Source organism: Salmo salar, chromosome ssa03, assembly GCF_905237065.1.
Source record: "Salmo salar chromosome ssa03, Ssal_v3.1, whole genome shotgun sequence".
NCBI lineage: Eukaryota > Metazoa > Chordata > Actinopteri > Salmoniformes > Salmonidae > Salmo > Salmo salar.
The window spans coordinates 48,548,087-48,574,376 of NC_059444.1; the positions used below are offsets into that span (position 1 = coordinate 48,548,087).

The 26,290-nt window shown below is 43.5% G+C and overlaps 1 protein-coding gene across 2 annotated transcripts in view; it reads left to right on the forward strand.

Moving 5' to 3' along the window:
- LOC106600640 (rab11 family-interacting protein 5) overlaps positions 1-26,290 on the forward strand; it is a 50,211-nt gene that overhangs the window by 21,891 nt on the left and 2,030 nt on the right. Inside the window, exons 2-5 of one of the 2 annotated variants that reach the window (XM_014192138.2) lie at positions 3,739-4,283; positions 4,544-5,165; positions 6,117-8,801; positions 9,774-9,924. In XM_014192138.2, coding sequence (XP_014047613.1) covers positions 3,739-4,283; positions 4,544-5,165; positions 6,117-8,801; positions 9,774-9,924 — 4,003 coding nt within the window. The remainder of the gene's footprint in view (positions 1-3,738; positions 4,284-4,543; positions 5,166-6,116; positions 8,802-9,773; positions 9,925-26,290) is intronic. The other variant, XM_014192140.2, reaches the window with a different exon arrangement.

Sequence of the window (26,290 nt, forward strand, 5' to 3'; positions counted from 1 at the left end):
AATATTGCGTTTATTCAATCACAATTGCCACATTAAAGGGAAATGTTGATAGTGTTAACAGGGAAAACTCTGGAACAGTGGACACTAACCTTTTCTGATTCAAGATTACTTTCTGAGTCAAATTTCAAGCCGAGATCTACCGCTCAGATTTTTTTTTTAACATGACTTAAAAAACTTAAACCAATGCAAGATTAACCTATTAAAAACAGTACTGTAGCAGTGATGTTTGTGCAGTAAGCTACAGGCCCAATACATTATCACCGCATATTGGATTTGCTTGAATTGCCCTGCCAATGCATTGTTGTTCTGGCCATTTATATTTAAACATTTGAGGTAAGCTATATGATCACAGCGGTAATAGATCCATTGTTGTATTACTTACAGCTGAGTGAGCATACATTTAAATAATTTGCTTTTTACTTTTATTTTACTGGGCTGATGGTGACTGCACCTGATGGTCAGTCTCAGTGGAGGAAGAGAGCATCAAACTGAGGGTCCGCCTCTCAACATCCCTCTCTCCCTTTCTTCCACTGACACTGACCAAAAGACCACAGGAGGTTGGTGGCACCTTAATTGGTAATGGCTGGAGCGTAATTAGTGGAACGGTATCAAATACATCAAACACATGGTTTCCATGGTTTCGAAGCCATTCTATTTGCTCCGTTCCAGCCATTATTATGAGTCGTCCTCCCCTCAGCAGCCTCCACTGATCTGAGCCATCCGATTGGCCAGCGGTAGGCCTATAGTGCACTTGATTTGCTCTCTGGGCCCGTCGGGAAGGCAGAGTTTGTACCTTCAGACGTGAAATGGTTCAAAATGGCAACAATTCGCCTACCCGGCGCTCATCGGGTGCACATACCGCCAACAGCCCGAGACAAATTTAAAAAAGTAGGGACATAAGGCTTTATCGTTGGGTTTTTTACAGAAATGTTTGGCGATCAACTAGGAATGCTTTGGAGATCGACCAGTCGATCGTGATCGACCGGTTGGTGACCACTGCTCTAGAAAGTTGAGTGAAATTCAATCTCGTGCTTCTGTGGGCTGATCTTTCTTCTGTGCTGTGTCTCGGGGCTACTGCACGCCCGTGCACAGCTTAGAGGGAACATTGCCCACCATACCATGAGACATCCATGTCTTTATCACTGGAAAAGATAAACGGTTGAGTTTGATATCACTTACAAACAGGGTTGTCAAACTATTTTATGATTTCTTGAAAAATATGTTTTGATTATTAAATTGTTGACATTTCTTTTAACCTTTAATGTCAATTATATATGTTTTTGTTTTCATATTCGGGCATATGCTATAGCTTAGACCCTACTACACACTGAGTGTACAACACATTAAGAACACCTTCCTAATATTGAAGTACATCCCCCCACAGGAATACCGGCACATGTTGAGTCCAATGCTTCCCACAGTTGTGTCAAGTTGGCTGGATGTCCTTTGGGTGGTGGACCAATCTTGAATACACACAGGAAACTGTTTAGCGTGAAAACCCCAGCAGCATTGCAGTTCTTGACACAAACCAGTGCGCCTTGCACCTAGCCTACTACCATACCCCCTTCAAAAGGCACTTAAATCTTTTGTCTTGCCCATTCACCCTCTGAATGGCACACAATACACATCGCAATTGTCTCAAGGCTTAAAAATCCTTCTTTAAACTTCTTAAGGCTAGGGGGCAGTATTTTGACGTCTGGATGAAAAGCGTGCCCAAAGTAAACTGCTTGCTACTCAGGCCCAGAAGCTAGGATATGCATATAATTTGTAGATTTGGATAGAAAACACTCTAAAGATTCTACATCTGTTAAAATAATGTCTGTGAGTAAAACAGAACTAATTGGCAGGCGAAACCCTGAGGAAAAACCATCCAGGGGGAAAAAAATGTAGGTCATAGGATTTCCCAATGGTTTTCTATGGGAAGCCCTATTTATTAGGAACCTGGTTGCAGTTCCTATGGCTTCCACTAGATGTCAACAGTCTTTAGAAATTGGTCAATGTTTTTCTTTTGAGAAATGAAGAAGTCGTGCTATTCGTTCCATGTGTCACTCTGAAGGTCCCTACTATTTTGGTGCGGGTGGACAGGAGCGCGCTCCGTGTTATTTGTCTTCGGTATTGGAAACAGATTATCCCGTCTTAAATTTTATCGATTATTTACATTTTAGGATACCTGAGGTTGGATTCGGAACGTTGTTTGAAATGTTTGGACCAAGGTTACAGGTAACTTATTAGATACTTTGTAGTCATGTTAGGCGAGTTGGAACCGGTGTATTTCTGAATCAAACGTGCCAAATAAATGGACATTTTGGGGATATAAAGAAGGAATATATTGAACAAAACGACCATTCATTGTGTCACTGAGACATTTGGGATTGCAAAAAGAAGAAGATCTTCAAAGGTAAGGCATTTATTATATCGTTATTTCTGACAGGCACCTGCCTGGTTGAAAAATGATTTTCATGTGTTTGTATGCGGGGCGCTGTCCTCAGATAATCGCATGGTCTGCTTTCGCCATAAAGCCTTTTTGAAATCTGACACAGCGGCTGGATCAAACAAGAAGTTAAGCTTTATTTTGATGTATTACACTTATATTTTCATGAATGTTGAATATTGATATTTCTGTAGTTTGAATTTGGCGCTCTGCAATTTCACTGGATGTTGTCAAATCGATCCTGCTAAAGGGATTGGCGCATGAAGTGATCACTAAGAGGTTTTAACCAGTTTCCTTACCTTCATCTACACTGATTAAATAGAATTTAACAAGTGACATCAATAAGGGATCATTGCTTTCGCCTGGTCAGTGTATGTCATGGAAAGAGCACGTGTTCTTAATGTTTTGTACACTCAGAGGTTTTTGTCTTGTGCCCGCCATCGGTTGTGATGCAACATGCTCTTGAAAACAGGGTGGGTCAATGGGTAGGAGCCGAAGGAGGCAAATACAACAGTGTCTGTGCTGTCAGTCCTGGAAAACAGAATAAGGAGACACAAAACACCTGAGGGTTTTCCATGTGCATTTTAGCTACTGTCAGTCCCATGCGATATCCAGTATGTTATTATAGGGTTTCAATGTTTAGAATTTCTCTTGCACTTGTACCTGAAACATCTCTTGCAACTGAAACATCTGCCCTTCAGACTGCTATATGCAAACAATGTCCATAGTCAACAGCTCTGAGTATAGTAGTAGAGAAAAGCAACACCACACATCTGGCTTTAATTGTGTGCCCACTGTTCTTCCAGCTCTCTGTATGCAGTGAAACTCCAATTGAGTAGCAGCTTTGTTTTGGCTCCAGAATACATGGTTTCAAGTCCTCTCAGAAGGGGCTAGGGAAGGGACGCAGTGAAAGGATTTCCTAGGTTTCCCTTCAGCACGTCACAGACAACAGGAGTGGTGGGTGGGAGGAACCCCAGGAATGTGGAATTAGTTCCCGGATGCTAAAGAAACAGTTTGTTATCAAACTTGGAGAAACACGATGGTCAAATAAAAAATGTAACACCCTCCCCTCTTTGAATTGGCTACTGCCACATTACGCAATATGCTACTGGCTGCCAGGCAGAACAGTGAATGTTTTGTTATTTTCTTTCAGTGGCGTTTTTTGTTTTGTTTGTCTCCAATGTGGTCAGTTAAATCATGTTACTCTTTTATAGACCTTTATATAAAATAATGTTGGTCACAGGTACGCATGTATGGAGCGCTGGGGATGTTTGACCCCTGACAGTCTTCTCTCTCTGTGGCTCTAGATGGCTCAAACTCAACTCCAAGGCCAGCCGGAAGGAGAAGGAGCGTGGCGAGATACAGGTAACGGTCCAGTTTACACGCAACAACATGACGGCCAGCATGTTCGACCTTACCATGAAGGACAAGCCGCGCTCTACCTTCGGCAAACTCAAGGACCGCGTGACGGGGAGGAAGAGGGGCGACGTGGAGTCCTCCTCGGCCATTGTGCCGGGACGCTTCGCCGCCCTGTCGAGTTCCCTGGGGCAGCCATTCGGGGAGGGGGGCGGAGGGAGAGGGGGAGAGGACCCCGGGGAGGTAGAGGTAGCCGAGGAGAAGCGGAGCAAGGTGAAGGATTTTTTCCTGGGTAAGGGAAAGCTGCGGAGGTCTTCTGACACAAGGTCGTGTTCGTCGCTGGCCTCAGAAAGCAGTGTGTCGTCCACGACCAGTGAGAGCCACTGCCCCCCTTCTCTGGGTCTAGGCCTCCTGGTGGACCCCCCCAGCTCTCCCATCTACAGCAGCAAGGTCAAAGTAGACACCCACCACGGAGATACAGACCTAGCTAAAAAAGGTAAGCCTGCAGATTTCCTCTGTGTTTTAGATAAAAGATTTGCTCTATTTTTGTCCAAGGTTTTCATTTTCTTTCGAAGTTGCCCTAAATGTCTAATATGCACAGTAATTCATGAACTGTATTTAGATGATATGCTGACAGAATGTTTACCAGACATGGAAAAAGCATTTACTATATCTCAAGGATATGGCATGCTTATGCATTTTAATTAATTGTTTTGGAATAGAGGTTATTATTATAATTTTTCCCCCTCCCAACAGTGCTTACCACCACACAGTCTTCCCCAAAGATACTGACCCACAAGCGAGCCTTCAGCGACGAGGCGAGTAGGATCACCACGACTGCCATTCCCCGGCCCTGTCCTGCTGTGGAGTCCCTCAAGGGTCAAGGTATGACTCTCTCCCAATCCTCTCTGTGCATCAACGGAAGCCACGTCTATGGATCTGAACCGGTGGGTCCCAAGGGCTCAAGCACCCTTCCATCCAAGCTGGTCCTGCTCGAGAAGTGCTCCCCTCTCTCTCGTTCGCTGCAGAACCTCACAAAGCGGAGCGAGGACAAGGGTTCCGCCGGCGAGGGCCGGCGCTGGTCCTTCGACAAGGTAAAGAAGGACGAGAAGGATGAGGAGAAGGAGGCTGAACCTCCAGTCTCCCACTTTCAAAGTGCTCGGGTGGGGGGTCGGCCGGTGCAGGCAGCAGCCCCGATGCTGTCTTCTACTACCACGGTGGACTCAGCAGACAAAGGGAAAAAGCTCAGAAAAACGTTATTCTCCGGAGGGAGGAGTGATTCTCTACCTGCCAAGTCCGAGCTGAGCCAGGGTTCTCCTCCCCCTGAGGGGAGACTGCGAGGCTGGTTTGGCTCCAGTGACTCCCAGAACAAGCCAAGGTGAGTAGAGGGTCATTTCAGCTCTGTGTCTCCACACTCCAGGGCTTCATACAGTTTTGCCTTCCAACGAAAGCACACAATAGACATCTACATCTTGGAAGGTTTTGATTTCCTTATTTTCAGTGTCTATGCTGCCCCCTGTTCCTTTAAAACGGAAATGTGGCAAGTTCATCCACCATTTTACAGCAATCTCATACAGGCCATAATTTAATGTTCATACTGTCCTCATAACACAGCATAATAGTTGACATCTAGGCCATTTGTATAAAAATGTACTGTACTTCCAATCAAAAGAAAATCAAAGACTCAAAGAGTCTATGTGACTGGAGTTGGAAAGGAAATGTTGGCATATGTATATTTCACTCTTAAAATTGCTTGGGGTTCTCAAGTACTAATGCCAGAAGATCTACCTGAACTTAGGTTTGGTATGTTGTGGAACATTGATCTAGATGTGGACTAATCATCTGGGCCAGTATTCATAATGTCTCCGAATAGCAGTGCTGACCCCCACCCAATGTAACCTCATTCATTATGATCTAAAAGGCAAAACTGGTCCTAGATCAGCACTCCTACTCTTAGATTCTTTATGAATACTGGCTCAGTACACTAATCACCTGTTCTTGCCTTTAGATCATTCTGCAGTATTACTGTCTCTAAGCTGACAGTAATTCCTGAAATACTAAACTCAGTACATCTTGCACTTCACCTTGCTTCAGTAATTTGCTAAATGCAGTTTTGCTTTTTTGTAGTAAACTCTTGTTGCTGTTTTCCATAACCCATTATTGTTTACATTTTGTTGGCATATTCACAAGATAGTCCTCGAATAGACAATAGACAGTAGTTGGCTGGGTTGCCTTTTTCTCTCTGTATTAGACAAATGGAACCCATATTTTTAATGGGCCAGCTGGCACAGAATTAACAAAGAGGACTGCTTGTGCCTTCCCTCCACAGGCTGGAAGTTTCTCCTAAGGTAGAAAGCGAATCAGACACCCTTCCTCCTCTCCCCCCTCGCTCCCCCATTCCCCTCCAGTGCTCGTCTCCCTCTGCTTCTTTCACTGGCCATGCCTCGCCCGACAGTGCCCATCCAACTAACCCCTTCACTCCCTCTCCCTCTCTGACCCCTGACCCCATCTCTCCCTTCAACCCCTTCCTCCCGCGTATGCAGTGTAACCCCTTTTTTGAGGACCTCATTGCAGAAGAGGGCCAGAGGTCCCCCCCTCTTGCTACCTGCTCCCCCATCACACCCCTCTGTCATTCCACAGCTTTGCCTTGCGTCCCCAGTCCCGCCCACGATCCCGCCGTGCAAGTTGAAATGGCCGCCATATGGCGAGACCGGCCCAGGCCTGTAGCCAGGCAGACGTCCCTCCCTGCCTTACTTCCGACAGCAGCGACGGCTAGCCCCCCCAATCCGTTTACGTCTCGCTCCATATCAGAGAGTGGGGGAGGAGAATGGGATGAGTCCTTTGACGCCTTTGCCTCCAGCAGGCTGAATTCGCCAAAGGGCTCTCTTACCAATCACCCTTCAATAGCAACCTCAAGGCAAGCTCAAGTAAGAAGCACTCCTCCATATGAGAGTTACACTATTCCACCCATTGAGGAGATGAGGATGAGTGAAGAAGAAAAGCCTCCACCATTGCCTCCACGGAGGCCCATAATACGGACTCTGGTGAACGAGAGACCCTCTGACAGCTGGTTGCACAGGGGTCAGGAACTGGCTGTGCAGAAAGAGGCCTGTCTCCTGTCACAAACAGGCGCAGCTTCCCTACAGCACACAAGAGAATGGGGGCACAAGAGACACACACCAAGTCCCCACCTGTACCCAAGCCCAGGCAAAGACCTTGTCAGCAGTGACCTGTTGGACTTTCATACCGTACACTCACAACATTATGCCAACATGTCTCCAGAGTCTCCATCTCCATTCAAGTCTGAAGATGAGTTTAAGAAGTTTGACTATGAACCATTACGAGATGAAGATGATAAAATTATATTTACTGAGCAGGACTTATGGCCAGATGCAACAGATTCAATAATATCGTTGGCCTCAGAGGATACGACGGACGCCAGTCCCACTGTAAGAAAATATGCTATTGTAAAGAACACTTCACATTCTGAACTCAAAGACTTATCTCTGCCAGTAATGCTTCTTAATAGTGAAATGACTGTTGCCGATCTACTGAATAAGTCTTCCCCAAAACACTCAAAATCAGGTCTTGAGACGCTAGACATTGCTTCAACTACACCAGACCCAACAACGGACTCGTTCTCAATTCACCCAGATAAACCCACCAAGTCCAGAAACAACAATTATGAATCCCCTCCGCTAACCTTAGAAGATCTTAATAAAAACAAAAGTAACTCAGATTTTAGTTTTATTGACTCTGCTTCTGATGCTTCCCCATCTCCATCTGACATGATGACAGTGCATACCCTCAAAAGTTTAGGTGGCATTTTTCCTCAACCTCCACAAGATACTCCCATAGCATTATCTCATGAGCAGATGATGCTATATGCAGAAGATATGTTAATTTTTCAGAAGACTAGTAATATAGACGTCAACTCTGTTGTAAAAGTGAATTTACCAGAAGTCTCCTCGCTTTGTCAAGACAATTGTCAAGATGGAGGTTGTGAATTGAATACATCACGCAGAGATTCTGCAACAAATATGAAGAGCATGAGCATTTTTACGCCTGACAGTCTTAACATAGAGAGAGAGACTGTAGAATTAAAATACACTCAATCTCCAATGGATAGAAATGGCAACATTACAAAATCAAAGATAGACAGTTCAAAACTAGACCCTTCATGTCATGTTAGATCTTTTCCAGTTTCGCAACAGATGGAAATGCAACAGGAAGTTGCATGCAATAAACAGGAAGTGAGTCAGCCTCTGGCCAAACGAACCAATCCTGTCAATGAGTCTTCACCAAGGGGCACTAGTTCTCACAGAAGTCTCAAGGGAATGATACGAGAGCTCCATGGCAACAGTGGTGCAAATAGCCTTGGCAAAGGATTAGGTGAGAGCCCTCTTCACCAATCACCGTCTCCTGGGCAAATAATCTCAGAGAGCATTGAAGGACCGTTCTCATATCAACCCACCAAATCTCCTTTTTCCTCACCTTTGTCACCGAATAGAGAGACAACGCTCAAGGCAGCTACATTATTTGTTTCCTTGCAAAAAATAAACACAAATAGTTCCACTCAGTCAATTTCAAAAGAAAACTGCTTAACGGAACATTCCTCATCCAAATATGCTGGGACAATCAGCTTTGAAGACCTCCACGCCAAAGTAGCCCCGAACGTGAGAAGTCCCATGAGTGCCAGGTTAAGGCCTGGCATCACAGTGCATGCTTCCAACCCCTGTGCTTCCAACCCCTCCTCTGCTACCCCCTCCCTGGCAACTGAAACTAATGGCCAGGCTAAGCTGCCCCCCACCCCTGTCCCCCCCTCCATACACCACCCCCCGACCGTGAGGCCCAGTACCGGAGTCAGTGCCACCTTGGCTGTGGCCCCCTACACCTCTTCCTCCTTCTCCTCCTCTTCCTCCTACACCACTGCCCAGCCCTTGGTCGATGCACGGCACACACTTTTGCCCGAGGAGACACAGCCAGCTAGCAGCCTGCCCCGACAGGAGAGCAGGTGAGACTTCTCCTCACACTTAAGCTCTGCAGAGTGTACCCACTCAAACTCCTCTTGAGAAAATACAAATACCAGGTTGGGTTGCCAGTTTGAGTTACCAAACTGGGTTGCCAGGTTGTAGTCAACAATGGGATGACATAACTTGAAAATCTACATATTGTTAGACTGTATTCTCATTTTTCCAAACAAAAGACATTGATTTGGTTCCTTTGATTTAATCTTTTCAAGTAGCTTCCTTAAGAGGGGTTCTCTAAATTAATCAGTATATCTCCCCTGCCAGTACCACCTGCCCATGCAAACCCATTGGTTGCGACAGTGCATTGTTTTGTGAATTGCTTAATCTTTTATGTTGCTCATCTCACTTCTGTGTTGTTAATTTATGTGTCATACATTTGTGTTGCTGACTGTCCCATCACATCAAGGAGTCCACAATCAAAGTCATCATAATGAGAATCTCAGCCTAATCTTGATTAAACAACTGCTTTAGCTCTCTGTGCTGCCATTCTGACCATCTGTAAATTAAAGCAAAATGGAAGTGCCTTCCTTCACTCTCTCATTAGGTGTAGGGTGAAGTTGCCTCTATACGCTGATTTCCCCCACTAATGGTTAAGGTTAGGATTGGGGGAGGGTAAGCTGTTCCTAGATCTGTACCTAGGGGAAACTTCACTCTGAAGCCTGTCATTACTGATACGGCATACCTGCTCTGTGATATACACAAATCAGACAACATGAGCTCTTTTTACGCTCTCTTGCTGAAACCTGATGCTAAACACATTTTGTTATCATGTAGAGAACTGATTTGAGGTGTGTATTATATACTGAAAATTCTAAACCCAAGCCAGAGCATTGTTATGAATATTCCCACATACAATGCCAGTGCCTCATATTGTACTGTACTGATTTTAATGTGAAAATGTATATGTACACATAATCCAATGCAGTGAACCTTTGATGGTGATGTTTCCTCTGCAGCCCCCACCCAGTGAAGCCCTTGACCACCACAGCCAGCCAGGGGGAGAAGAAAGAGGGCCGGTCAGTTCTGGAAAAGCTGAAGTCTTCCATCCATCCAGGCCGCTCTGCCCAGCAGACACTGGCCGTGGCTGAGACTGAGAAGAAGATTGAGGTATAGAAAGGCCACAAACTCTGCGTTTAGATGGGCAGCCCAATTCTGATATTTTTTCCACTAATTGGTCTTTTGACCAATCACATCAGATCTTTTCACGTCAGCTCTTTTTCAGAGCGGATCTGATTGGTCAAAATACCAATTACTGAAAAAAAAATAGCAGAATTGGGCTGTCTGTCTAAACGCAGCCAAACTATCACTGCAGAAAAAAAACAGCATAGACCAGCATACATTTCAAGCTGGTCTATGCTGGTTTATGCTGGTTCATGGTGGTCAGTGCTGGTATGATGCTAGTCAAGCTGGTCTGACCAGCATGGTCTAATTGGTTCTTCTGGCAGACCAGTGTGGTCTAGCTGGTCAAGTTGGTCTGACCAGAATGGTCTGGCTGGTTATGCTGGCATACCAGCCTAAATTGTGTTTTTTATGGTGATTGGTATATGCTGTATTGCTGGAGACTAGCCTTCACTGTGTTTTTGCTGGTGACCAGCCTTTGCTATGTTTTGGACACTGGTGACCAGCATAAGCTAAAGCAAAACCAGCATCAAGTCCCATTATGCTGGCTTGCAAACTGATGTTTAAATCCTATTGGAATTCAGCCAGAGTGGATTCCCACAATCTGCATTCAGAATGACTTGCAGGGTTAGAAAAATGAATGAATTAGACTAGCTAAACCATCTAAACTAGAACAACCATTTCAGTAATGGGTGCAATAAGTCCAACTAACAGATTGGATTAGTTTATAAAAATGTATGTTATTTATCAACATACCCCGCAGGCCGGGGGGCCCATGGGGGTCTTTTCTCTCAGCGTCATGGCAAAATATGTAGAAAAGTATGAGATTAGCTTTAAAACTGCACATTTTTCTCTCTGCCCCATGGTAATATGTGTAGAATTGCAGGAAATTCGCTTCGAAACAGCAACATTTTCTCTCAGCCTCATGGCAAAATGAAAAGTATGAGATTAGCTATACCTTGCTCACACCTACAGTATACCTTGCTGAGACCACGGGGCCCGTGAAACTGTGATACGCCACTGTCAATCAATGTACATGCAAAAACACAGATATTGACAGAAACAATTTTAAAAATCTAACTGCAATAGAGCATGCTGGGAAATATCCTAATGATGGGCGGGGTTTTGCAGACCAGCAAAATTCTGATTACTTTTGAGTAGAGGTTGAACGATTTAGATTTTTCAACGCCGATACAAATACCGATTATTTGATGACCATAAAAAGCCGATACGGATTAATCGGCCATTTTTATATATATATATATATATATATATATATATATAAAAATTGCCCGATTAATCAGTATCAGCTTTTTATGGTCATCAAATAATCGGTATTTGTATCGGCTATATATATATATATATATATATATATATATATATATATATATATATAGTAATAATGACAATTACAACAATACTGAATTAACAATGATGTCACGTCCTGACCATAGAAAGATGTTATTTTCTAGGGTAGAGTAGGTCAGGGCGTGACGGGGGGGTCTTTTCTATGTTTTCTATTTCTATGTTGTCAGGGTCTAGTTTTGTATTTTTATGTTGGGGTTTTGTTTGAGTTGATCTCCAATTAGAGGCAGCTGGTCCTCGTTGTCTCTAATTGGAGATCATACTTAAGTAGGGTTTTTTTCCACCTGGGTTTGTGGGAGATTATCTTTGAGTCAGTGTATGTTTCACCTCTGCATCACGGTTTGTTGTTTTTGTCATTCAGTTTATTTATATGTATTGCATAGTTTCACAGTGTAAATAAAATGTGGAACGACACACGCTGCACTTTGGTCCGCTCCTCCTTACTACAACCGTGACAAATTAACACTTTTATTTACATTTTATTTAATACAGAAATAAAATAAATTTAGTCTCAAATAAATAATGAAACATGTTCAATTTGGTTTAAATAATGCAAATACACAGTGTTGGAGAAGAGAAAAAAAAGTGCAATCTGGCCATGTAAAAAAGCTAACGTTTAAGTTCCTTGCTCAGAACATGAGAACATATGAAAGCTGGTGGTTCCTTTTAACATGAGTCTTCAATATTCCCAGTTAAGAAGTTTTAGGTTGTAGTTATTATAGGACTATTTCTCTCTATACCATTTGTATTTCATAGACCTTTGACTATTGGCTGTTCTTATAGGCACTATAGTATTGCCAGCCTAATCTCGGGAGTTGATAGGCTTGAAGTCATAAACAGAGCTGTGCTTCAAGCATTGCGAAAAAAGCTGCTGGCAAACAGAGGAAAGTGCTGTTTGAATGAATGCTTACGAGCCTGCTGCTGCCTACCACTGCTCAGTCAGACGGCTCTATGAAATCATAAACTTAATTATAATATAATAAACACAGGAATACGAGCCTTAGGTCATTAATATGGTCAAACCCGGAAAGAATCATTTCGAAAACAACACGTTTATTCTTTCAGTGAAATACAGAACCGTTCCATATTTTATCGAATGGGTGGCAACCCTAAGTCTAAATATTGCTGTTACATTGCACAACCTTCAATGTTAATTATGTAAAATTCTGGCAAATTAATTACAGTCTTTGTTAGGAAGAAATGGTCTTCACACAGTTCGCAACGAGCCAGGCGACCCAAACTGCTGCATATACCCTGACTCTACTTACACTGAACGCAAGAGAAGTGACACAATTTCAGCAACCGCATTGATTAGTAGGACAAGCAAGTTAAACGAGTAATATCATCAACCATGTGTAGTTAACTAGTGATTATGTTAAGATTGATTGTTTTTTACAAGATAAGTTTGATTGTTTTTTACAAGATAAGTTTAATGCTAGCTAGCAATTTACCATGGCTCCTTGCTGCCTGCACTTGCGTAACAGGTGGTTAGCCTGCCTCGCAGTCTCCTCGTGGATTGCAATATAATCAGCCATAATCGGTGTCCAAAAATGCCTATTACCTATTGTTATGAAAACTTGAAAATCGTCCCTAATTAATCGGCCATTCCGATTAATCGGTCGACCTCTCCTTTGGAGTCAACCTCACTTGCAATTTGAACTCACAACGTCTTGGTAACTGGCGTAGCACACACCCCCGCAAGGCCTGTATTAGCAACACTAATACAGCCACAGTGCGATTTGTTTGTTTCAAATTAAGTAATTATTGTATTTTGTTGAATTTATACAGTGCATTCAGAAGGAATTCAGACCCCTTGACTTTTTTCACATTTTGTTACGTTACAGCCTTATTCTAAAATGGATTAAATAAATACAAATACTCCTCAATCTACAAACAATACCCCATAATGACGAAGTGAAAACAGGTTTTTTGTAACGGCTGTTGTAGTAATGAAACCAAGGTGCAGCGGAGGATGTGTGTTCATCTTAGAAATGTAATATGAAAAAGAGAACACTTTACAAAAATAAACCAAAGACGACAGCAAAACAGTGCTGTCAGGAAAAACTCTCAACAGAAAACAATCACCCACAAAACCCAAAGGAAAAACAGGCTACTGATGTGTGACTCCCAATCAGCAACAACAAACTACAGCTGTGCCTGATTGGGAGCCACACACGGCCAAACCAAAGAAACCAGTCAACATAGAAAAATGAACATAGAACCCCCACCCAATGTAACACCCTGGCCTAACCAAAATAAAGAACAAAAAACCCCTCTCTATGGCCAGGGCGTTACAGTACCCCCCCCCCCAAAGGTGCGGACTCCGGCCGCAAAACCTGACTCTGAAGGGGAGGGTCCGGGTGGGCCTTCCTACGGCGGCGGCTCAGGTGCGGGACGTGGACTCCACTCCCCCCTCGGCTTCGCTCACTTAGGTGGCGCTCCTGGCTGCGCCGGAGGACTGGTGGGCGACCCTGGCTGCGCCCGGCTGGCGACCGACCCTGGCTGCGCCCGGCTGGTGACCGACCCTGGCTGCGCCCAGCTGGCGACCGACCCTGGCTGCGCCCGGCTGGCGGGCGACCCTGGCGGCTCCGGCGGCTCCGGGCTGGCGGGCGGCCCTGGCGCCCACCGAATGTAACACTCTGGCCTAACCAAAATAAAGAACAAAAAACCCCTCTCTATGGCCAGGACGTTACATTTTTAGATTGTTTGGTATATTTAAAAATAAAGAACAGAAATACCTCATTTACATTCGTATTCAGACTCTTTGCTATGAGACTCGAAATTGAACTAAGGTGCATCCTGTTTCCATTGATCATCCTAGAGATGTTTCTACAACTTGATTGCACCCACCTGTGGTAAATTCAATTGATTGGACATGATTTAGAAAGGCACACACCTGTCTATATAAGGTCCCACAGTTGACAGTGCATGTCAGAGCAAAAAAAACAAGCCATGAGGTTGAAGGAATTGTCCGTAGAGCGAGACAGGATTGTGTCGAGGCACAGACCTGGGAAAGGGTACCAAAATATTTCTGCACCATTGAAGGTCCCCAAGAACACAGAGGCCTCCATAATTCTTAAATGGAAGAAGTTTGAAACCACCGTGAGTTTTCCTAGAGATGAGCAATCTGGGGAGAAGGACCTTGGTGAGGGAGGTGGCCAAGAACCCGATGGTCACTGACAGAGCTCCAGAGTTCCTCTGTGGAGGTGGCAGAACCTTCCAGAAGGACAGCCATCTCTGCAGCACTCCACCAATCAGGCCTTCATGGTAGAGTAAAAGGCACATGACAGCCCATTTGGTTTGCCTTAAGGAACCTAAAGGACTCTCAGACCATGAGAAACCAAGATTGAACTCTTTGGCCTAAATCCTGGTAGCCGCATCATGCTGTGGGGATGTTTTTCTGCGGTAGGGACTGGGAGACTAGTCAGGGTTGAGGGAAAGATGAAAGGAGCAAATTACAAAGAGATCCTTGAAGAAAACTTGCTCCAGAGCGCACAGGACCTCAGACTGTGTCACGTCCTGACCAGTAAAGGGGTTATTTGTTATTGTAGTTTGGTCAGGACGTGGCAGGGGTGTGTTTGTTTAGAGTGTTTCGGGATTTGTTGGGCTATGTTCTGTTTTGAGAGGGGTGTTTGTTTAGAGTGTTTCAGGGTTTGTTGGGCTATGTTCTATGTTAGTATATTTCTATGTTTATCTAGTATGTCTAGTTCTATGTTTAGTTAATGGGGTTGACCTTCAATTGGAAGCAGCTGCTCCTCGTTGCTTCTAATTGAAGGTCCTATTTAAGAGGGGTGTGTTTTCTATGGGATTTTGTGGGTAGTTGTTCCTTGTTTAGTGTTTGTGCACCTGACAGGACTGTTTCGTTTTGTTCTTTTTTTTTGTATACGTATTTATTTGTTTCTCCTTCTTCAAAATAAAAAGAAGATGAGTATACATATTTCCGCTGCGTTTTGGTCTAATCCTTACGACAACCGTGACAGACTGGGGCGAAGGTTCACCTTCCAACAGGTCAACGGCCCTAAGCACACAGCCAAGACAACGCAGGAGTAGCATCGGGACAAGTCTCTGAATGTCCTTGAGTGGCCCAGCCAGAGCCCGGACTTGAACACGATTGAATATCTCTGGAGAGACCTGAAAATAGCTGTGCAGCTCCCCATCCAACCTGACAGAACTTGAGAGGATCTGCAGAGAAGAATGGGAGAAACTCTCCAAATACAGGTGTGCCAAGCTTGTAGCAAAAGGACGCCTGCGGACCTGGCGTCCTTTCACTCCCTCCTCTCTACATTTTCCTCTTCTGTCTCTGCTGCTAAAGCCACTTTCTACCACTCTAAATTCCAAGCATCTGCCTCTAAACCTAGGAAGCTCTTTGCCACCTTCTCCTCCCTCCTGAATCCTCCTCCCCCTCCCCCCCCTCCTCCCTCTCTGCGGATGACTTCGTCAACCATTTTGAAAAGAAGGTTGACGACATCCGATCCTCGTTTGCTAAGTCAAACGACACCGCTGGTCCTGCTCACACTGCCCTACCCTGTGCTTTGACCTCTTTCTCCCCTCTCTCTCCAGATGAAATCTCGCGTCTTGTGACGGCCGGCCGCCTAACAACCTGCCCGCTTGACCCTATCCCCTCCTCTCTTCTCCAGACCATTTCCGGAGACCTTCTCCCTTACCTCACCTCGCTCATCAACTCATCCTTGACCGCTGGCTACGTCCCTTCCATCTTCAAGAGAGTGAGAGTTGCACCCCTTCTGAAAAAACCTACACTCGATCCCTCCGAAGTCAACAACTACAGACCAGTATCCCTTCTTTCTTTTCTCTCCAAAACTCTTGAACGTGCCGTCCTTGGCCAGCTCTCCTGCTATCTCTCTCAGAATGACCTTCTCGATCCAAATCAGTCAGGTTTCAAGGCTGGTCATTCAACTGAGACTGCTCTTCTCTGTGTCACGGAGGCTCTCCGCACTGCTAAAGCTAACTCTCTCTCCTCTGCTCTCATCCTCCTAGACCTATCTGCTGCCTTTGATACGGTGAACCATCAGATCCTCCTCTCCACCCTCTCCGAGTTGGGCATCTCCGGCGCGGCCCACGCTTGGATTGCGTCCTACCTGACAGGTCGCTCCTACCAGGTGGCGTGGCGAGAATCCGTCTCCGCACCACGTGCTCTCACCACTGGTGTCCCCCAGGGCTCTGTTCTAGGCCCTCTCCTATTCTCGCTATACACCAAGTCACTTGGCTCTGTCATATCCTCACATGGTCTCTCCTATCATTGCTATGCAGACGACACACAATTAATCTTCTCCTTTCCCCCTTCTGATAACCAGGTTGCGAATCGCATCTCTGCATGTCTGGCAGACATATCAGTGTGGATGACAGATCACCACCTCAAGCTGAACCTCGGCTTGACGGAGTTGCTCTTCCTCCCGGGGAAGGACTGCCCGTTCCATGATCTGGCCATCACGGTTGACAACTCCATTGTGTCCTCCTCCCAGAGTGCTAAGAACCTTGGCGTGACCCTGGACAACACCCTGTCGTTCTCTACTAACATCAAGGCGGTGACCCGATCCTGTACGTTCATGCTCTACAACATTCACAGAGTACGACCCTGCCTCACACAGGAAGCGGCGCAGGTCCTAATCCAGGCACTTGTCATCTCCCGTCTGGATTACTGCAACTCGCTGTTGGCTGGGCTCCCTGCCTGTGCCATTAACCTGTTAGGGCTAGGGGGCAGTATTTGCACGGCTGGATAAAAAAAATGTACCCGATTTAATCTGGTTACTAATCCTACCCAGTAACTAGAATATGCATATACTTATTATATATGGATAGAAAACACTCTAAAGTTTCTAAAACTGTTTGAATGGTGTCTGTGAGTATAACAGAACTCATTTGGCAGGCAAAACCCTGAGACATTTTCTGACAGGAAGTGGATACCTGATGTGTTGTATTACCTTTAAACCTATCCCATTGAAAAACACAGGGGCTGAGGAATATTTTGGCACTTCCTATTGCTTCCACTAGATGTCACCAGCCTTTACAAAGTGTTTTGAGTCTTCTGGAGGGAGATCTGACCGAACAAGAGCCATGGAACGATGATGGCCCATTAGACACCTGGCGCGAGTTCATGTTGGGTACCCTCGTTCCAATACGTTATAAAAGAGTATGCATTCGTCCACCTTGAATATTATTCATGTTCTGGTTAAAAAAGGCCCTAATGATTTATGCTATACAACGTTTGACATGTTTGAACGAACGTAAATATATTTTTTCCCCTCGTTCATGACGAGAAGTCCGGCTGGCTTAGATCATGTGCTAACAAGACGGAGATTTTTGGACATAAATGATGAGCTTTTTTGAACAAAACTACATTCGTTATGGACCTGTGATACCTGGAAGTGACATCTGATGAAGAGAATCAAAGGTAATGGATTATTTACATAGTATTTTCGATTTTAGATCTCCCCAACATGACGTCTAGTCTGTATCGCAACGCGTATTTTTCTGGGCGCAGTGCTCAGATTATTGCAAAGTGTGATTTCCCAGTAAGGTTATTTTTAAATCTGGCAAGTTGATTGCGTTCAAGAGATGTAAATCTATAATTCTTTAAATGACAATATAATATTTTACCAATGTTTTCTAATTTTAATTATTTAATTTGTGGTGTTGACTTGACTGCCGGTTATTGGAGGGAAACGATTTCCTCAACATCAATGCCATAGTAAAACGCTGTTTTTGGATATAAATATGAACTTGATAGAACTAAAAATGCATGCATTGTCTAACATAATGTCCTAGGAGTGTCATCTGATGGAGATTGTAAAAGGTTAGTGCATCATTTTAGCTGGTTTTATGGTTTTGGTGACCCTGTCTTTGAATTGACAAAACATTACACACAACTCTTGTAAATGTACTGTCCTAACATACTCTAAATTTATGCTTTCGCCGTAAAACCTTTTTGAAATCATAAAACGTGGTTAGATTAAGGAGATGTTTATCTTTCAAAGGGTGTAAAATAGTTGTATGTTTGAAAAATTTGAATTTTGACATTTATTTGGTTTCAAATTTGCCGCTCTTGAAATGCACCTGCTGTTGATGGAGTGCACCACGGGTGGGACGCTAGCGTCCCACCTAGCCCATAGAGGTTAAACCCCTACAACTCATCCAGAACGCCGCAGCCCGTCTGGTGTTCAACCTTCCCAAGTTCTCTCACGTCACCCCGCTCCTCCGCTCTCTCCACTGGCTTCCTGTTGAAGCTCGCATCCGCTACAAGACCATGGTGCTTGCCTACGGAGCTGTGAGGGGAACGGCACCTCCGTACCTTCAGGCTCTGATCAGGCCCTACACCCAAACAAGGGCACTGCGTTCATCCACCTCTGGCCTGCCCGCCTCCCTACCTCTGAGGAAGCACAGTTCCCGCTCAGCCCAGTCAAAACTGTTCGCTGCTCTGGCACCCCAATGGTGGAACAAGCTCCCTCACGACGCCAGGACAGCGGAGTCAATCACCACCTTCCGGAGACACCTGAAACCCCACCTCTTTAAGGAATACCTAGGATAGGATAAAGTAATCCTTCTAACCCCCCCCTTAAAAGATTTAGATGCACTATTGTAAAGTGGTTGTTCCACTGGATATCATAAGGTGAATCCACCAATTTGTAAGTCGCTCTGGATAAGAGCGTCTGCTAAATGACTTATATGTAATGTAATGTAAATGTAAGAAGACTCAAGGCTGTAATCGCTGCCCAAGATGCTTCAACAAAGTACTGAGTAAAGGGTCTGAATACTTATGTAAATGTGTTATTTCAGTTTTTTATAAACATGTTTTTTACAAACCTGTTTTTGCTTTGCAATTATGGGGTATTGTGTGTAGACTGATGAGGGGGGAAAACTATTTCATCCATTTGAGAATGACGTAACAAAATGTGGAAAAAGTTAAGAGGTCTGAATACTTTCCGAATGCACTGTATAACATTCCGACCTTGTTTAGCATTATGTAGTCCAGATATGGCATGAATCCAATATTTGTGTACGTTTGAATCACTTTTTATTTTGGAAGGCGAAACGTCAGTCTATATGCTTAGCGGTTCATGTATTTTACTGTTAGCTGTGGCTAGGCTAGTGGGGGTCATTGTGGTCGATTGTGTAGCATTCGGTTACATTTATGATTATAGTCGTTAATCTGTTGTGATGTGTTGGACAAACATACAATTCGCTGGTTTTACATGCTAGACAGCATACCTTTTGCACTATTTGTAAGTGATTAGCCTTTATTTTGGTACAGATACTAATTCATTGAATCGCAGTAGCGACAAACTCAGCAAATAAAGAAACGTCCCTTTTTCAGGACCCTGTCTTTCAAAGATAATTCGTAAAAATCCCAATAACTTCACAGATCTTCATTGTAAAGGGTTTATACACTGTTTCCCATGCTTGTTCAATGAAGCATAAGCAATTAATGAACATGCACCTGTGGAACGGTCATTAAGACACTAACAGCTTACAGACGGTAGGCAATTAAGGTCACAGTTATGAAAACTTAGGACACTAAAGAGGCCTTTCTACTGACTCTGAAAAACACCAAAAGAAAGATGCCCACGGTCCCTGCTCATCTGCGTGAATGTGCCTTAGGCATGCTGCAAGGAGGCATGAAGACTGCAGATGTGGCCAGGGCAATAAATTGCAATGTCCGTACAGTGAGACGCCTAAGACAGCGCTACAGGGAGACAGGGCGGACAGCTGATCGTCCTCGCAGTGGCAGACCACATGTAACAACACCTGCACAGGATCGGTACATCCGAACATCACAGCTTCGGGACAGCTACAGGATGGTAATAACTGCCCGAGTTACACCAGGAACGCACAATCCCTCCATCAGTGCTCAGACTGTCCGCAATAGGCTGAGAGAGGCTGACTGGACTGAAGGCTTGTAGGCCTGTTGTAAGGCAGGTCCTCACCAGACGTCACCGGCAACAACGTCGCCTATGGGCACAAACCCACCATCGCTGGACCAGATAGGACTGGCAAAAAGTGCTCTCCACCCCTATAATATATATATTTTTTAATAAAAAAAAGTGCTCTTCACTGACGAGTTGCGGTTTTGTCTCACCAGGGGTGATGGTTGGATTCGCGTTTATCGTCAAAGGAATGAGCGTTACACCAAGGCCTGTATTCTGGATCAGGATCGATTTGGAGGTGGAGGGTCCATTATGATCTGGGGCGGCGTGTCACAGCATCATCTATAGAATAACTATCTTCAAAGTAATGACTCGGGACGTCGGGTTTGAAATGAAAGCTTCTTTTAGTAATAATACTGGTTCATGTTACATTTAACAACTTTAGATTCTACAAACAATAAAAGTAAGTTGCTAGCGAAAAGTCAGGATAATCGCTTGTCATAACTGGCGTGATCTCTCTCTACCTCCTGTCGCAAGGCATTCTGAAACTTGCAGTCAAAAGCGTAATCCAATACTAACCAATACAACACAATATGTATGTAGTTCTTTCAATCTCCAACACACAAATTCTAATACAATTACATATGTAGATAACTCTAATGAAAATATCTTTAGATACAGCTCAATGAATTAACTTAAACATTAACTCTGTAACCCATTAAAGTTACAATATCATCGGACTGAGCTTGTTGTCATTGCAGGCAATCTCAATGCTGTGCGTTACAGGGAAGACATCCTCCTCCCTCATGTGGTACCCTTCCTGCAGGCTCATCCTGACATGACCCTCCAGCATGACAATGCCACCAGCCATACGGCTCGTTCTGTGCGTGATTTCCTGCAAGACAGGAATGTCAGTGTTCTGCCATGGTCAGTGAAGAGCCCGGATCTCAATCCCATTGAGCACGCCTGGGACCTGTTGGATCGGAGGGTGAGGGCTAGGGCCTTTCCCCCCAGAAATGTCCGGGAACTTGCAGGTGCCTTGGTGGAAGAGTGGGGTAACATCTCCCAGTAAAAACTGGAATGTCTGGTGCAGTCCATGAGGAGGAGATGCACTGCAGTACTTAATGCAGCTGGTGGCCACACCAGATATAGACTGTTACTTTTGATTTTGACCCCCCTTTGTTCAGGGACACATTATTACATTTCTATTCGTCACATGTCTGTGGAACTTGTTCAGTTTATGTCTCAGTTGTTGAATCTTGCTATGTTCATACAAATATTTACACATGTTAAGTTTGCTGAAAATAAACGCAGTTGACAGTGAGAGGATGTTTCTTTTTTTGCTGAGTTTATGTACTGTTAATGTAATTGAACACAGGATATGAAGTACAGTTGAAGTAGGAAGTTTGCATACACATATGTTGGAGTCATTAAAACTCGTTTTTCAACCACTCCACAAATTTCTTGTTAACAAACTATAGTTTTGGCAAGTCGGTTAGGACATCTACTTTGTTCATGACACAAGTCATTTTTCCAACAATTGTTTACAGACAGATTATTTCACTTATAATTAGTTGTATCACAATTCCAGTGGGTTAGAAGTTTACATACACTAAGTTGACTGTGCCTTTAAACAGCTTGGAAAATTTCAGAAAATGTTGTCATGGCTTAAGAAGCTTCTGATAGCTTCTGAAGGTGTACCTTCAAACTCAGTGCCTCTTTGCTTGACATCATGTGAAAATCAAAAGAAATCAGCCAAGAACTGAGGAAAAAATTGTAGACCTCCACAAGTCTGGTTCAGCATTGGGAGCAATTTCTAAATGCCTGAAGGTACCACGTTCATCTGTACAAACAATAGTACGCAAGTATAAACACCATGGTACTGCGCAGCCGTCATACCGCTCAGGAAGGAGACGCGTTCTGTCTCCTAGAGATGAACGTACTTTGGTGCGAAAAGTGCAAATCAATCCCAGAACAACAGCAAAGGACCTTGTGAAGATGCTGGAGGAAACCGGTACAAAAGTATCTATATCCACAGTAAAACGAGTCCTATATCGACATAGCCTGAAAGGCCGCTCAGCAAGGAAGAAGACCCTGCTCCAAAACCACCATAAAAAAACAGACTACGGTTTGCAACTGCACATGGGGACAAACATCGTACTTTTTGGAAAAATGTCCTCTGATCTGATGAAACAAAAATAGAACTGTTTGGCCATAATGACCATCATTATGTTTGGAGGAAAAAGGGGGAGGCTTGCAAGCCGAAGAACACCATCCCAACCGTGAAGCACGGGGGTGGCAGCATCATGTTGTGGGGGTGCTTTGTTGCAGGAGGGACTGGTGCACTTCACAAAATATATGGCATCATGAGGCAGGAAAATGATGTGGATATATTGAAGCAACATCTCAAGACATCAGTCAGGAAGTTAAAGCTTGGTCACAAATGGGTCTTCCAAATGGACATACTTCCAAAATTGTGACAAAATGGCTTAAGGACAACAAAGTCAAGGTATTGGAGTGGCCATCAAAGCCCTGACCTCAATCCTATAGAACATTTGTGGGCAGAACTGAAAAAGCGTGTGCGAGCAAGGAGGCCTACAAACCTGACTCAGTTACACCAGCTCTGTCAGGAGAAATGGGCCAAAATTCACCCAACTTATTGTGGGAAGCTTGTGGAAGGCTACGTGAAACATTTGACCCAAGTTAAACTATTTAAAGTTAATGCTACCAAATACTAATTGAGTGCATGTAAACTTCTGACCCACTGGGATTGTGATGAAAGAAATAAAAGCTGAACTAAATCATTCTCTCTACTATTCTTGTGACATTTCACATTCTTAAAATAAAATGGTGATCCTAACTGACCTAAAACAGAGAATTTGTACTCGGATTAAATGTCAGGAATTGTTAAAAACTGTGTTTAAATGTATTTGTCTAAGTTGTATGTAACCTTCGACTTCAACTGTATGTGAATGCATTTTTTTTAAATATATTTTTCTATTGATAATGACAACTGTGAATTTATATTATTCTTCAAAGCAATTGTGATAAACCAGATAATTGACCCTTGACACTAATGAGAGAGTTTTTCCTGAAACCAGCCAACTTTCTCTTGTCTCATAATTTCTCCTGTTTTACAGAAAACATATGTTCTGTTTTCCTGGTCTCAATCCTGGGACCTTTAACAAATACATCATTAACATGATATTTATTTTTTATTACAGGAAATTTGCTTTAAAACTTTTCTCTCAACCTCATGGCAAAATGTGTAAAATAGCAGGAAATTACCTCTAAAACGACAGCATTTTCTCTTAGCCTCATAGCAAAATGTGTAAAATAGCATAAGATTAGCTATAAAACTGCACATTTTTCTCTCTGTCCCATAACATGTTGTTGTTATGATAATGTTATCTGGCTTAGGGCTGGCTAATGCTACCACACTTTCATGGATGTTACTCTGCACATATTGTGTAGACCTGTGCTGGATTTATGGCATTTTATGAGCTTTTTTTATATATTTTTTCTATTTTACTGATGATTTTGAACCCCTGCTCAGATGAAACCTGTCTCCTGGATGAAACAATTGATTAGTCACTCTCCCCCATCCTCACCTACAGGTATTCCTGGCTGGCTGTATAGCATATTTGAGCCAATGCAAACACAACACTATTCATGATTTTTAGTTTATTCGGTATACTGATTCACTTTTGAAAGAAATTCTGAACATGCTGCAGAGCAATTGTGGTCCCACAAGGGACCCTGTTTATGTACTGAACAAAAATATAAATGCAGCATGCAACAATTTCAAAAATTTCACTGAGTTACAGTTCATATAAGGAAACCAGTCAATTGAAATACATTCATTAGGTCCTAATCTATGGATTTCACGACAGGGAATACAGATACAGTGGTTCATCCTTTAAAATTTGCAGTGTACTGCGGCACAGCTTGCATGGTGCCGCAGAATTCTATGGCATGTTATTTAAATGTCAACCACTGTTACCGTTAATGCTAGTTAGTGCTAGTTTGACCACCAGAGGGCATCTTTGAGAAGCATTTGATAGCCTTCAATAGTGGCTGTACTAGAGAATTTCAAACCTTTTTTTGTAAGAACATAGTATGTGGGACTGATATTAGGAAATTTTGCTAAAATAATTTGATTAATATTATGGGGTTTCTTTTCCAATTCCCCGACGGGGTGGAAGGAGTAGGCTGTCCTTGTGTAACAGTATAGCTTCCGTCCATCTCCTCGCCCCAACCTGGGATTGAACCCAGGACCCTCTGCACACATCAACAACAGTCACCCACAAACCCATCACACCACAAAAGCCACAGCCCTTGCAGAGCAAGGGGAACAACTACTTCAGGTCGCAGAGCGAGTGACGTCACCCGATTGAAACGCTATTAGCGCGCACCACTACTAACTAACTAGCCATTTCACATTGGTTACACTTGTAAATAAGAATTTGTTCTTAACTGACTTGCCTAGTTAAATAAAGGTTACACTAAGAGCATAACATTTCTACACCATAATTGTAGTCTAACCAATACCCAAATAGAGATTCAGTGAAAATAAAAATCTCATTGATTTATCAAGACCATTCCCAATGCTTGTCTCAGAGCAGTGCGAAACGGTGCTAAAATAGTTGTAGGCTATTGCTTCAAATCCTATTGCTTTTAACTGCAATATGCTCTTTAAATAAATAAGACCTACACCACTTTTAGCAGCACATTACTCAACACTAGTGAGACTCATGTCGCCTACGGTAGGCCTAAAGTATATCGAAAAATATGACGTGACTCTCCGCCAATAATTACATATAGAGGATTGGAAGATATTTCTGTAGTAATTTGTTATGGATACATAACTAAATAAACATTGGCATTTGAAAGAGTATTTTTATCATTATTTTATTAACGAAAGCATAAAGATGCCATTATTAGTTACATTGTTTTAGTTTGAACGTGCAGACTGGCACTAAGAACAGCGGGAACGTTTCCCTAGTCAGCGCCATTATTAGTGCAATGCCCCTTAAAGTTTTGCTCTGTGCTACCCAGTGTGGCGGGGTGGTGTTCCACTCCCCCTCCCCCTTCCTCCTCCTCCCTGCCCCATGGGCTAGGTCTGTCTTCTGTGTGCGGCTCTGTGGCCCATCCCGTGCCTCTGTGCCTTGAACCTTGCGCACTTTCAGGGGATACAGCTGGAGAACTGCAAGGCAATCCCATTGTGCGCCACTCGGGAGCCATGACCAATTGTCCTGCTAATAACAGAGTTAATAATATATCTGTGAGAATATCCAAGGGGCTTTTATGTAATTCAAAATTAATAATAATAATTGCTTTGTTTAAAAAATAATACTTTGGAAATGATTTCATTTTCAAATAACATAAAATGAGCGAGAAAAGGTCATTCTTGAACACGGGGTGAGACATTGTTGCTAATTTGTAAATAAAACCAGTTTGTTATTTAGAATTATTTATTTCTGATTTTAGAGGGAGAGGAACCAGCATCTGTAGCAACACAGTTTGCAGTGTCTTAGACCGTTGCACCACTCAGGCGCTGTACATGTGACTGGTCGGGAGTGGGCTACAGTACTACAGTAAGAGCAAAATAATCCTAACAAAATAAAATAATAAAAACCTTAGTGTAACAATCAGTTTTAGTATCAGTTCCTATTGAGGTTTATGTCACCCATTCATTGTCAGTTAGAGACACAGTAGGACCCAAAAGCATAATCAGTGCTCTAACTCCCCCTTGCGCTGGTCTGGTGCAATGAAGTGGTGACACAGGGTACTGTACTAAACCACAAATTACCTCTAAATCGTGCAGCATAATCGCAAAACTTTTAGTGGAGCAACCACTGTATGCATCTGTTGGTCACAGATACCTTTAAAAAATAAGGTAGTGGCGTGGATCAGAAAAACAGTCATTATCTGGTGTGACCACCATTTGCCTCATGCAGCTCGACACATCTCCTTTGCATAGAGTTGATCAGGCTGTTGATTGCAGCCTGTGGAATGTTGTCCCACTCCTTTTCAATGGCTGTGCGAAGTTTCTGGATATTGACGGGAACTGAAACACGCTGTCGTACACGTCGATCCAGAGCATCCCA